Source organism: Elephas maximus, chromosome 12 (assembly GCF_024166365.1).
Source record: "Elephas maximus indicus isolate mEleMax1 chromosome 12, mEleMax1 primary haplotype, whole genome shotgun sequence".
Taxonomy (NCBI): Eukaryota; Metazoa; Chordata; class Mammalia; order Proboscidea; family Elephantidae; genus Elephas; species Elephas maximus.
In genome coordinates, this window is record NC_064830.1 from 99,819,865 (window position 1) to 99,832,746 (window position 12,882).

Sequence of the window (12,882 nt, forward strand, 5' to 3'; positions counted from 1 at the left end):
TGACCTAAAGCACCAAAAAAAAAAAAAAAGAAAGAAAGAAAAAGAAAACCCTATGGAGCACAATTCTACTCTGACATGGATGGGGTCATCAAGCATTGGAATCCCCTCAACGCCAATTGGCTTGGTTTTTTAGTATGCCAGTTCACATGTGTTTCTGCCTATCATCCCCCAAACAATCCTATGAAGTAGGACTGTTATCCCCATCTTGCCCATTCCCACCTTCACACCCTCGCCTGGCTCTTGTCATCGCTTGAAGTTCTAGCACATATTTACCTGTGTCTTGTCTGTCTCCCACCCTAGCATGAGAGCTAGTGAATCTGTTCACACTGTATCCCCAGCACCCAGGATGGTGCCTGACAAATAAGAGGTGTTTGATAAATGTTTCTTGAATTAAGGAATAAATGGCTTATACACTGCTGGTGGGAATGTAAAATTGTACAGCCACTTTGGAAATCAATTTGGCACTTCCTTTTTTATGAAGCTAGAAATAGAACTACCAGATGACCCAGCACTCCCACTCCTTGGGGACAGGTATATGCACACCCATGTTCATTGCAGCACTGTTTACAATAGCAAAAAGATGGAAGCAACCAAGGTGCCCATCAACGGATGGATGGATAAATAAATTACAGTATAATCGCACAGTGGAATACTACGCAACAATTAAGAACAACGATGAATCTGTGAAACATTTCATAACATGGAGGAATCTGGAAGGCATTATGCTAAGCAAATTTAGTCAGTTGCAAAAGGACAAAGATTGTATGAGACCACTATTATTAAAACTCTACATAAAGTTTAAATACAGAAAAAAATATTTGACGATTACAAGGGTGGTGAGGGAGGGAGAGGGATATTCACTAAGCAGATAGTAGACAAAAATTTTTTTAGGTGAAGGGAAGGGCAACACATAACACAGGGATAGTAAGTACAACTGGACTAAACCAAAAGCAAAGAAGTTTCCTGAATGCAACCAAAAGCTTCGGAGGCCAGAGCAGCAGGCACGGAGGTCTGGGGTCCATGGTTTCGGGGACATTTAGGTCAACTGGCATAACAAAATGTATTAAAACGTTCTGCGTTCCACTTTGGTGAGGGGCATCTGGGGTCTTAAACGCTAGCAAGCGGCCATCTAAGATGCGTAAATTGGTCTCAACCCACCTGTAGCAAAGGCGAATGAAGAACACCAGAGACACAAGGTAAATACAAGCCCAAGAGACAGAAACGGCCACATAAATCAGAGACTCCATCAGCCTGAGACCAGAAGAACTAGATGGTGCCCGGCTACCACCAATCACTGCCCTGACAGGAAACAACAGAGAATCCCTGATGGAGCAGGAGAACAGTGGGATGCAGATCTTAAATTCTCGTAAAAAGACCAGGCTTAATGGTCTGACTGAGACCAGAGGGACCCTGACAGTCATGGTCCCCGGACCCTTTGATAGCCCAAGATTGGAACCATTCCTGAAACCAACTCTACATACAGGGATTGGCCTGGACTATAAGACAATGATGCTGGTGAGAAGTGAACTTCGTGGTTCAAGTAAATGCATGAGACTACATGGGCAACTCCTGTCTGGAGGCGGGATGAGAAGGAAGAGGGGGACAGGAGCTAGCCGAATGGACACGGGGACTACAGGGTGGAGAGGTGGAATGTGCTGTCTCATTAAGGGAAGAGCAGCTGGGAGTACATGGCAGGGTGTATATGGCTTTATGTATGAAAGACGGACTTGATTTGTAAGCTTTCATCTAAAGCACAAAAAATAAATTAAAAATTTTAATTTAAAACTGAGGGGTAGTGATGTTTTCTTGGTTGTCTTCACTGTGATGAAACACAGCACCTGGCATAAACTCAACCTCTCTTCCCTCTCCCTCTTAGATCATCCCCCAACTAAAGAGGTCAATGGAAGCACTAATTATTAAAGACCAGAGCCTGAGAATCTCCAGGGGCTGATCCCTCCAAGCCCCCTCTTGCCCTCTAGCACTCCTGACATCTTGTTGGCAAGACTCGCACATGAGAGAGCCACAGTGAGATCCAGATAGCCCCATTCTGTGCCCTTGGCTATACCCAACTGCTTCCTTCAGCTGGACTCCTTTGGAAGAGGGGGACTTTCACTGCTCAAAGGTTCCCCCTGAGGCAGAAGAAGGATCTGAAAATGAGACACACCCACTTTAGTCTGATGGTCACTGTGTCTTCCTTCAGTTCCCTTAAAAGCAGAGCCTGAGACTAGGTATGTGACTGTCTCAGGCTGGGTTCTCTAGAGAAGCAAAATTAGTGAAGCACGTACACACACACACACATACATGTATATGTATATATAAAACCCATTGCCATTGAGTTGATTCCAATTCATAGTGACCCTATAGGGCAGAGTAGAATTGCCCCACAGGGTTTCCAAGGAGCAGCTGGTGGATTTGAACTGCTGACCTTTTGGTCAGCAGCCAAACATTTAACCAGGCAGGTCAGACAGCAGGCTGCTGGCTCAAATCCCAAGAACCAGAGGTCAGATGATGATGAGCTGGATGCAGGATCCAGAGTGAGCAAAAGCCAGCGAGCTTTACCAGAAAGTCCATATATATCAGATGCAGCCCACACCCCCAAGGAAACTCCCTTTCAACTGACTGGCTCCCTTTCAACAGATCTCATCATGGAAGTCATTACATTATATCAGATCTCATCATGGAGGTGATTACATCATTACATAACTGCCAAACTACATCATAACTGCCAAACCACTGAGAATCATGGCCCAACCAAGTTGACACACAATTTTAACCATCACAGTAACTAAAAGACTTGAAAGCAAGGACTCAAACTGATACTTGTACACCAAAATTCACTGCAGTATTATTCACAATTGCCAAAACATGGAAACAACCTACATGTCCACCAGCAGATGAATGGATAAACGATATGTGGTCTATCCATACAATGGACTATTATCTAGCCATAAAGAGAAATGAAGTTCTGATTTATGGATGAACCTTGAAAATATTATGCTGAGTGAAAGAAGTCAATCACAAAAGGACAAATATCATATGATTCCACTTACATGAACTATCTAGAGGAAGCAAATGCATAAAGAGAGAAAGTAGATTAGGAGCTGGGGGGAGAAGGGAATGGGAGTTATTGCTTAGTGGGTACTGAGTTTCGGTTTGGGGTGAAGAAAAAGTTTTGGAAATAGTGTTGATAGTTACACAACATGATGAATATAATTAATCTCACTGAATTATACACTAAAAAATGGTTACAATGGCAAACTTGTTGTCATACGTATTCCACCACAATAAAATTAAAAACCTGCCGAGGTCAGAAAAAGCTTTGGCAAGATTAAAGGATTTCTCAGACAGCCCTATGGAGCTTTTTACACACTGCCACAAATCCTCCCTGGAAAGAGACAGACTACAAATAATAACAATAACTATGGCATACATAGCCACCAGTTTTGAGCACCGACTGTATACCAGGAGCTCTGCTAGATGCTATATATAAATTACATACATTCACCTTAAGAATAAAATGTTTATGAAACTCACAGCTGTTTACAATTTCAGAGTCCTATTTGGAGTGGAGCAAACAGTTTATGCTCGACTACTTACCTCAAGGTTGGCAGTTGGAAACCACCCAGCAGTGCCACAGAAGAAAAGCAGGCAGATCTGCTTCCATAAAGATTACAGCCAAGAAAACCTTATGGAGCTCAGTTCTACTCTGTTACACACGGGGTCACCATAAGTCGGAACCAATTCAGTGGCAATGGGTTTTGGTTTAGCATCCAGAATGTGACGGTTTCTAAGTGGCTTTGAGGGATGTTAAGTAGAAGGATGGAGAACTATGTCTACAAAACACATTTTCTGAAGTCAGGTGCTTGACCAACCCCATCTATTAGCCCCATTCTGCAAGTGAGGAGAAGAAGGCTTAGAGTAGATAAGTCACTTGCTGTTATGTGTTGGATTATGTGCCCAAAAAGGTATGTTGAAGTCCTAAACCTGTACCTGTGAAGGTGATCTTGTTTGGAATAGGCTCTTTGAAGATGTTATTAGTTAAATTAACATGAGGTCATACTGAAGTAGAGTGGATCTCTCACCTTAGAGATTATTCTTATGCTGTTCAATATGGTAGCTGCCACTAGCCACATGTGGAGCCCTGGTGGCACAGTGGTTAAGAGTTCGGCTACTAAGGAGAACGAAGAACACCAAAAACACAAGGAAAATATGAGCCCAAGAGAAAGAAAGGGCCACATAAACCAGAGACTCCATCAGCCTGAGACTGGAACTAGATGGTGCCTAGCTACCACCAATGACTACCCTGACAGAGATCACAACAGAGAATCCCTGATGGAGCAGGAGAAAAGTGGGATGCAGACCTCAAATTCTAGTAAAAAGACCAGACTTAATGGTCTGACTGAGACTTGGAGGAACCCCAGAAGTCATGGCCCCCAGGCTCTTGGTTAGGCCAAAACTAAAACCATTCTCGAAGCCATCTCTTCAGACAAAGATTAGACTGGACTGTAAGACATAAAATGAAGCTGGTAGGAGTGTACTTCTTAGTTCAAGTAGACACATTAGACTGTGTAGGCAGCTCCTGTTGGCAGTTTGAATCCACCAGCCCCTCCTTAGAAACCGTATGGGGCAGTTCTACTCTGTCCTATAGGGTCGCTACCAGTAGGAATCATCTCCTCAGCAAAGGGTTGGGTTTTAAGAGCCACACGTAGGAGCCGCGATAGCGCAACAGTTAAGTACTTGGCTGCTAACCAAAAGACTGGAGGTTCTAATTCACCCAGCAGCTCCATGGGAGAAGTACCTGGAGGTCTGCTCCCATGAAGATTACAGCCAAGAAAACCCTATGGGGGCAGTTCTACTCTGTCACATGGGATTACTGTGAGTTGAAATCGACTCAACAGCACCTAACAACAGCCACATATGGCTACTGAGCATTTGAAATATGGCTAGTCCAGACTAAGATACGCTGTAATTGCAAAATGCACACCAAATTTCAAAAACTTGGGGTAGAAAAAAACATTTACAATATTTCATTAATAATTTGTTTATATAGATTACATGTTGAAATTATAATGCTTTGGATATAGTGGATTAACTAAAATATATTCTTAATATTAATTTCACCTGTTTTGTTCATCTACTTTTTAATGTGGTTACTAGAAAATTTGAAATTGCATCTGTGGCTCATACGGTATTGGTCTTCACAGCACTGGGTTATGCCTTTAAATTCATTCAATCAAGAAACCTTTGTTAAGGGCCGCGTTTTGTGGACTGCCCTGTAGTACCGGCTGTGTGCTGAGCAAGGGAACAGAAATGGTTCTGAACAATGCCGTCCATTTCTTCACTGAAGCCATCATGCCTATAAGCTGCACCAGCCGAAGCATGAAAGAAGCAGGTCATGGTCCAGCCCCCAACCCAGCTGAAAAGCTCTATTCCAATCAGAAGGGGGAGTATCAGTGTCCAAATCTAGTGATCATTTAGAACCACCTCTCCTGTCTTTACAGATCAACTGGCTGTATGGTGTAACCTCTGGTTAAGACGCCTACCCAAGACCACACAGCAGATTCAGGGCTGGCAAGTGCCCACTGCAGGGGCTTCAGAGCTCCTGCACATTGCACCCTTAGAATTGAACCTGGGTCTCTCTTTCCATATGGACATTCCAACAACTTATGTCCCACACAGCACACAGGACCCTTGAGAACAACCCTCCGAAAGTCCAGATGTGTGCAGCGGCATCTGTCATGATCCAGCCAAGGGCAAATCTGCAGGAACTCATCCTCAAGTCCTTTCCACACGTGCATCACTTTCCTGAGTGGAATTTCCCAGCTTTATGAAGGATACATTCACAGCTCCCCTCAGGAAGAAATGGAGAACAAGGTTGAGGAGGAAAGGGCTCAGGCCCTACCTCCCAGCCTATCCTGCCCTGGATGCCATCCTTAGCCTCACACCTCTGGGATCCAGCTGTTCCCCAACAGCTCAGTTGGACCAGAATTTGCAGAGACTTCCTCGGCACCAGGAACTCAACAACAACCTGGAGGTAAGGGGCACATTGATGTAGATAGGAAAATGATGCCAACCTCTCTCCAATTCACCACACACCTGCCCACACTGCCCAGGAAGGCAGGAGACCTAGCAGGGAAGGTGAAAGGTGATCAGAACAGAGCTGGCTGTGTGCCCAGGGGCTGCTCTCGGTGAGAACCGCCTGTCCTCCCAGAGCACCACTGGGAGCTGAGGGGTAGCTTTAGAAAAGGGTTTTCATACCAGTTTTGAATGTAATAGTGACTCCCACCCCCACCGCCAAAAAAAGCATTGCCAAAGAGAGTTGATTCTGATTCATGGTGACCCCACGTGTTACAAAGTAGAACTGCTCCATAGTTTTCTTGGCTGTAAACGTTATGGACACAGATTGCCAGTCTTTTCTTCTGCACACCACTGGGTGGGCTCAAACCTCCGACCTTTAGGTTAGTAGTTGAGCACAAACCAGTTTTGACACCCGGGGACCTCTGAAACACCCACCCCCCATGGCCTTTGAATTGAGCATCAAATTGAATTGACTTCCGCTTGGCAATCCAGTGGGAGTATCTGTCAACGCCATTTTTATAAGAGAAGAGACCAAGGTTCAGAGGGGACCCCGGACCTCGAGATATAAAAAGGTCAGGATGCACAGGCAGCTCTTATTGGGTCCTGGGCCTCAGTTTCCCCACCTGAAAAGAGCACTTGCCCATCCCTCCAGCTAGATGTAAGGGATGACAGAGAAGGTGAGTGTGGATGCCCTTTATCACTGAGACAACAGCCACTAACAGTGCTTTAGCAGTCTCCCTAGCCAGGCACGCACCGAGCGAGCGCTTTCCAAGGATCGTCTCATTTCATCCTCACGGGGACCCTAGAAATGGGGGCTTTCGTTATACCCGTTTTGCAGATCTGGAAACTGAGGTTCAGAGGTGAAGCGACTCGCCCAAGAGCACAGTGCTGAGAGGAGGCGCTCGGAATCCTGGACGCCCCAGTGCAGGGCGCACAAGCCTGGGGTGAATATTACTAAAAATTACAAAGACGATGCTGCTTTGGGTTTGGTTGGCTTTGGTTTTCTGCTCGAGGTCAGGGGTCCATTGAACAGACCGAATTTTCTGGGTGGCGACGAGAACGAGCCAACGACCCAGGGTGCCCTGGACCCCTGCGCGCCCCTGACGACCCCGCCGCCCCGCTCCGCCCTACCTGGCGTATTTAGTCTTCTGGAAATTCAGGAGCCTGGGGGTGAACATCGCGGCAGTTCCATCAGCATGCAGGTCTGGGCTCGGGGACCGTGAACTTGGAGAGCACTGGGAGCGCGGCGGCCGAGCAGCAGGTGAAGCGCGGGGCGTACGGACCCCGGGGCGCCCAAGCTGAGCCGGAGAGGAGCCGAGGCGTCGGGCGGCTGCAGCCAGACCCTGAGCAGATGGTGCGGGCGGGGCGCGGGGCAGGGGTCCGGGCCGCGCCGCCAATCGCCGGCCCCCTGGACGGTGAGGCCAGCCCACCGGGCCGCCCCTCCCCGCCGCCCCGCCCGCGGTCCCTCCCCGCCGCCTGCGTCCGAGGGGAGGGGGCTCCAAGCGGCCTCCTGGGCGTCCTTTCCCATCGCTCTCCCTCCGCTTGAGGTTTTCTGAGCGACCAGAGATAGAGAGGACGCTGCCGGCGCCTCCGCCTTTCAGCACCCCCAGCGTGGGCCAGGTCCCGAGTGCGCCTGTGGCTCCCACGACTTCCACCCCAGCGCCTTCGCCTTTGCAGCCCTGGGAGGCGCGACGTTACCAGGGGATCCGCGAGGGACGGCCACAGTCTCTAGGGAACTGCTCAAGCCTCAGAGAGTGTGACTCTGGGCGCACTCATGACCCCAGGCAGGCACCTTCGCGTCTGGATGCCAGATTCCAGCGTCCCCAGCATCTGTCCCCCGGATCCTCTACAAAATCCAGCTTTCTCGTCTTTGGAGGACTTGGCCTGGGTTGTGGCCTATAGGAAACCAGGCTGTGAGAGGGTTAGTCCCTGGAGTGACACCCCCAGGGCTCCTTCAACATGGAACAAGTGTCAACGCGGAAGAGGGGTGTAGGGACCCAAGTAACAGGCTACTAATAAAAGGGGAGGCTCCTCTACACGCAGACTCCCCACTACACACAGACACCTTACCCCATGCCTTGCCCTCCCTTTCCTTTGTAGCCCCAGCTCCTTGCTACTTTTTGTAACAATGACTTATTTGAGATCCTACTACACATAAAAAGTTGATCCCTCCCAGGCTCCTCCTGGGCCAGAAGGAACTAGGATAGGATGAAAGAGACAGACACAGAGGGGAGGGGCAGGGGCTCCAACTAATTCATCCTGAGCATGTTACAGGGGGGCACACTCACCTGTTATTAATGAAGATCAGAAAGGTTAGAGGTAGACGCGTTCAGAGGCAGGCACCTGCAGAGCTCATGATGAGAGGGTGGGAACTGGGGGGAAGGCGGGGGGCAGAGGTGGGGAAAGGAGGACAGCTCCAGGGGCACTTAGGAGGTAAAATCCACCAGCCCCTGTTGGTAGGCTAGAAGTGGGAGATGAGGGTAACAGAAGAGCCAAGGTGACCCCTTGGTTTCTGCCGGCCCAGCTAGGTGGGTACTGGCGCCATTTGTGGGGATGGGGGCACCAGAGGAGGAACAGCAGGGAGAGGAGGGAAGATCATGAATTGGGTTTTGGCCAGGTGAGGGTGAGGGCAAGATTATTGTAGTTAAAACAGCCGCCCAGGGGCAAGGACTAGAAGGCAGGAGGGGACATGAAAGCTGGGAATAGAGAACTAAAGGTCGAGAAGGGAGAGTTTTGACATGTCATGGTGCTGGCAACCAATGTCCCAAAACAATATGTGTACTAATTGTTTAATGAGAAGCTAGTTTGTCCTGGAAAACTTTACCTCAATACAAGAATAAATTAAAAAAAAAATGATTATTGTCATTAGTTGCGTCCAGTCAGCGCCCACTCATGGCAACCCATGCAAAACGTGCCCGGTCCTACATCATCATCACGGTTACCGACGTGCTTAAATCCACTATTGCCTTCCAACGTAGGTGGCTCATTTTCCAGCGCTATTTTTTTTTTTATCACAGGGGCGTATCATCCAATAGGCAAGGTAAGCATGGCACTTACCTTTCTGAACAGATCATCTATAGTGAACAATTTCACTTTCTTCACCACATCAAAGATTCTGCTTCTAGCTATGCCTCGCATCTGTCTCTCTGCCAACCCCACAGAAGCTTCCTACAGAATCAAAGCCTCTTTTCAAATTTGTAACCTCTGACAGGGGATGGATTACCCAGTAAGCACGGTAAACACAGGCTTACTTGTGCATATTTACTAATCTGTAGGGAAAATTTCACATGGGCTTCATAGATTAGTAGTAGTAAGTACAGAAAGTAAGCCTGTGTTTACCTCGCTTACTGGGTAATCTGTCCCTGGCTATGTAGGAAAATATTCTTTGGCTAATTTTCAGAAGTAGGTTATCAGGCCTTTCTTCCTAGTCTGTCTAGTCCAGAAGCTCCTCAGAAATCTGTCCACTATGGGTGACCCTGGGGTATTTGAAATACCGGTAACGTAGCTTTCAGCATCGTAATAAAAATGCAAGCCACCACAGTACAACAGATTGACAGACTGGTGGTAGAGATCAAGGTTAGCATGAGACAAAGGCCAAGGGGTAGACTAGTCTGGGCCAGAGGAGAGGTCAGAGCTAGAAAGAGACCCAGTGAGGCTTTAGCCTAAGGGTAATAATTGGAGAGACTGCCAGAAGACAAACAAATCTATCTTGGAAGAAGTACAGCCACAATGCTCCTTAGAAGCAAGGATGGCGAGAATTCATCTCACATACTTTGGACATGTTATCAGGAGGGACCAGTCCCTGGGGAAGGACATCATGCTTGGCAAAGTAGAGGGTCAGAGAAAAAGGGGAAGACCCTTAACAGGATGGATTGAAACAATGGCTGCAAAAAAAGGGCTCAAACATAGCAATGACTGTGGGCATGGCACAGGACAATGTGATGTTTCTTTCGATTGTGCATAGGGTCACTACGTGTCAGAACCAACTTGAGGGCACCTAACACAACAACATGGGGGCTGAGAGACCATAAGCTGGAAGCAGCCTTTAGAACAGTATTTTCAAATTGCTCATCTCGACCAGCTAGACTAGCTGTGCCTTCCAATTCAATAGCCACATGCCATGTGCGACTACTTGCATTGAAGCTGGCATTAAGTAAAATTAGATAAAATTTAAGCTTCAAGTGCTCAAGAGCCACACGTGGCCAGTGGCTACCTTATTGGACCATTTCCACCATCGCAGAAAGTTCTATGGGAGAGCTCTGATCATGAAGTCAGTTTAGGGGGTGGTGCAGTCGACACACTTGGCTGCAAACCAAAAGGTTGGAGGTTGGAGTCCACCCAGAGGTGCCTGGCAATCTAATTCCAAAAAATTAGCCATTGAAAACCCTGTGGAGCATAGTTCTCCGACACACGTGGGGTTGCCAAGAATTGGCAATGACAAAACTGGTTTTTTTGTTTTTGTTTGTTTTTACCAGCGTCTAAAAAGAAAGTGACCCAATTATATAAAATATCTAGAGTAGGCAATGCATAGAGACCAGAGCAGATTAGAGGTTACCAGGGGCTGAGGGAAAGAACGGGGAGTTATTCCTGAAGGGGTACAGAGTTTCTGTTTGGGCTGATGAAAAACTTTTAGTAATTCATAGTGGTGATGGGTGCAAAACATGGTGAATACCACTGAATCACACACTTAAAAGTGGCTGAGATGGCACATGTTTTCTTACATATATTTCACCACAATTAAAAAATGGTTAAAATGGCAAATTTTATGTTATAAATATTTTACTGCAAAAAAATTTTTTTTTTTTTATGAAACATAAGAGACTACATAGGACAACATAGAATGCGCTACAGCTGCTGAGGATAAATAATCATGAAACTTTCTTTCAGTTATTTGTATACATTTGTGTGTCCTGATTGAGATTTAAAAAAAAAAAAAAAAAGTACGTCTTACTGGGAGTCCTGGTTGTTGTTAGCTGCCATTGAGTCTGCCCCAGGACTCGTGGCGACCCCACGCATATGAGTAGAACTGTTCCACCACAGGGTTTTCTTTGGCTGATTTTCAGAAGCTGATCACAGGCCTTTGTTCCCCGTCTGTCTTAGTCTGGAAGCTCTGCTGAAACCTGTTCAGCATCACGGCAACACACAAGCTTCCACTGAGAGACAGGTGGTGGCCGTACATGACTCATGTGCATTGGCCAGGAACTTATCCCAGGTCTCCTTGTGGTGTAGTGGTTAAGAGCTCAGCTTCTAGCCAAAAGGTTGGCAGTTGGAATCCACTGGCTGCTCCTTAGAAACTCTATGGGGCAGTTCTACTCTGTCTTATAGGGTCAGACTCAACTTGACTGCATGCAATGGGTTTGGTTTTTTTCTCCACATTGAAGACAGGAGTTCTACCCCTGAACTACCAGAACTCCCAAGAGCCATGGTTAAAAACAGTTAAAACCTGTGAGCACACACCACTGTAGCAAGCAATGTCTTTGCTCTCTTCATTCAGCAGAGGAGAAAACTGAAGCTGAGAGAGGCCAGGGGACCTTCCCGAGGCCCTAGAGCCCTTGGAGGCAGAAGCTTCCCTGGAGCCCGGTTCTCTGGGCCCTGGGCACTGTGCCCAGCACAGACCTCCCGTTTCAGTGATTCCTCAGATAATCTCCAGGAGCCAGAACTGAACAGACATAGACGAGGCTACAACTTAGGAAATGTTGGCTTCTGCCTGACCTTGACCCCCAGGGATGTTGCTCTGACCCCCAGTCCCAGGCCTCACTGCCAGCCCCACTAGGACACACTTGTGCCCAGGTACCAGCAACAGCTCCACCCCAGCCCTCAACCTCAACTCCCAGAAAAGTCCTGGCCGGCTTTGCAAAGGGGAAGAACCCCTTCGTGGACCCCTCTCTTCCTGGGGAGTCTGGGCCAGCTGTCTGCTGGCAACCACAATCCCCAGGAAGCTGAGGGAGACCCAGGTTTGGGATTGGCCTTCCCTGAAGCTCATGAGTTCCTGGCCGCCTCCTGGCCTCCCCCCATTCCCACCCCTCCCCCCGCTGTCACTTTCAAGTGGGTCTTGGCAGCAGAGCCCACAAGGGACCCCTGAAATGAAAGACAAGCCTAGAAATGGATTTTCTTTTCCTCCAAGAGCCAAAAAAGTTAAAGAAAAAATAAGTTACTATTTTTACTGCCTGAATCCAGTTGTTATGGCAACCAAGGGCCTGACTCCTGCACTGGAGTCTCAGGGTTGGCCTATGTCTGAGGGAGAGGGAGGAGATGCCAGGGCAGACAGTGGCTTTTGGACAAGGCCTGGTGCTGCTCACTGGTGGGGCCTGGGTGCGGGCTGTCTTAGGTAACTAGGGCTGCCACAATGCAATTACCACAAGTGAGTGACTTTAAAGAACAAGAGTTTATTGACTCAGTTTTGGAGGCTGGGAGTCCAAATCAGAGCTTCGGCACTAGGGGAGGGTCCTTCCTAGTCGGTAGCCCTCACATGGTCTCTTCCCCTTGTTTGTCTCTCCGTGTCTGTTTTCCCTTTTTACAGGACACCACCCAGAAATTTTTTTCTTTTTACCCAGAAGGGATTAGGTTTAGGACCCACCCTATTCCAGCAAGACCTCATAAACATAACACAAAGAAAGCCCTATTTCCAAACAATACGACATTCACAGGTATGGAGGTTAGAACTTTGACATGTCTGCTTGAGGAACCCGATTCAACCCATAACAAGTGCCCTCTCTGACATGTCCCAGCCTCTTGTCTACCCCCTCGCCTTACGTTCTGCATCTCCCCCAAGTAGTAGATTTGAGGTGCTCTGTGGAATAACCC

At 47.7% G+C, this 12,882-nt stretch overlaps 1 protein-coding gene across 1 annotated transcript in view; it reads right to left on the reverse strand.

The window, feature by feature from the left end:
- Positions 1–7,423, reverse strand: part of MMD2 (monocyte to macrophage differentiation associated 2) — a 34,123-nt gene extending 26,700 nt beyond the window's left edge. The window contains exon 1 of the mRNA XM_049903291.1: positions 7,210–7,423. Within this exon, the coding sequence (XP_049759248.1) occupies positions 7,210–7,256 (47 nt within the window). The 5' untranslated portion in view covers positions 7,257–7,423. The remainder of the gene's footprint in view (positions 1–7,209) is intronic.
- Positions 7,424–12,882: the final 5,459 nt, after the last annotated feature.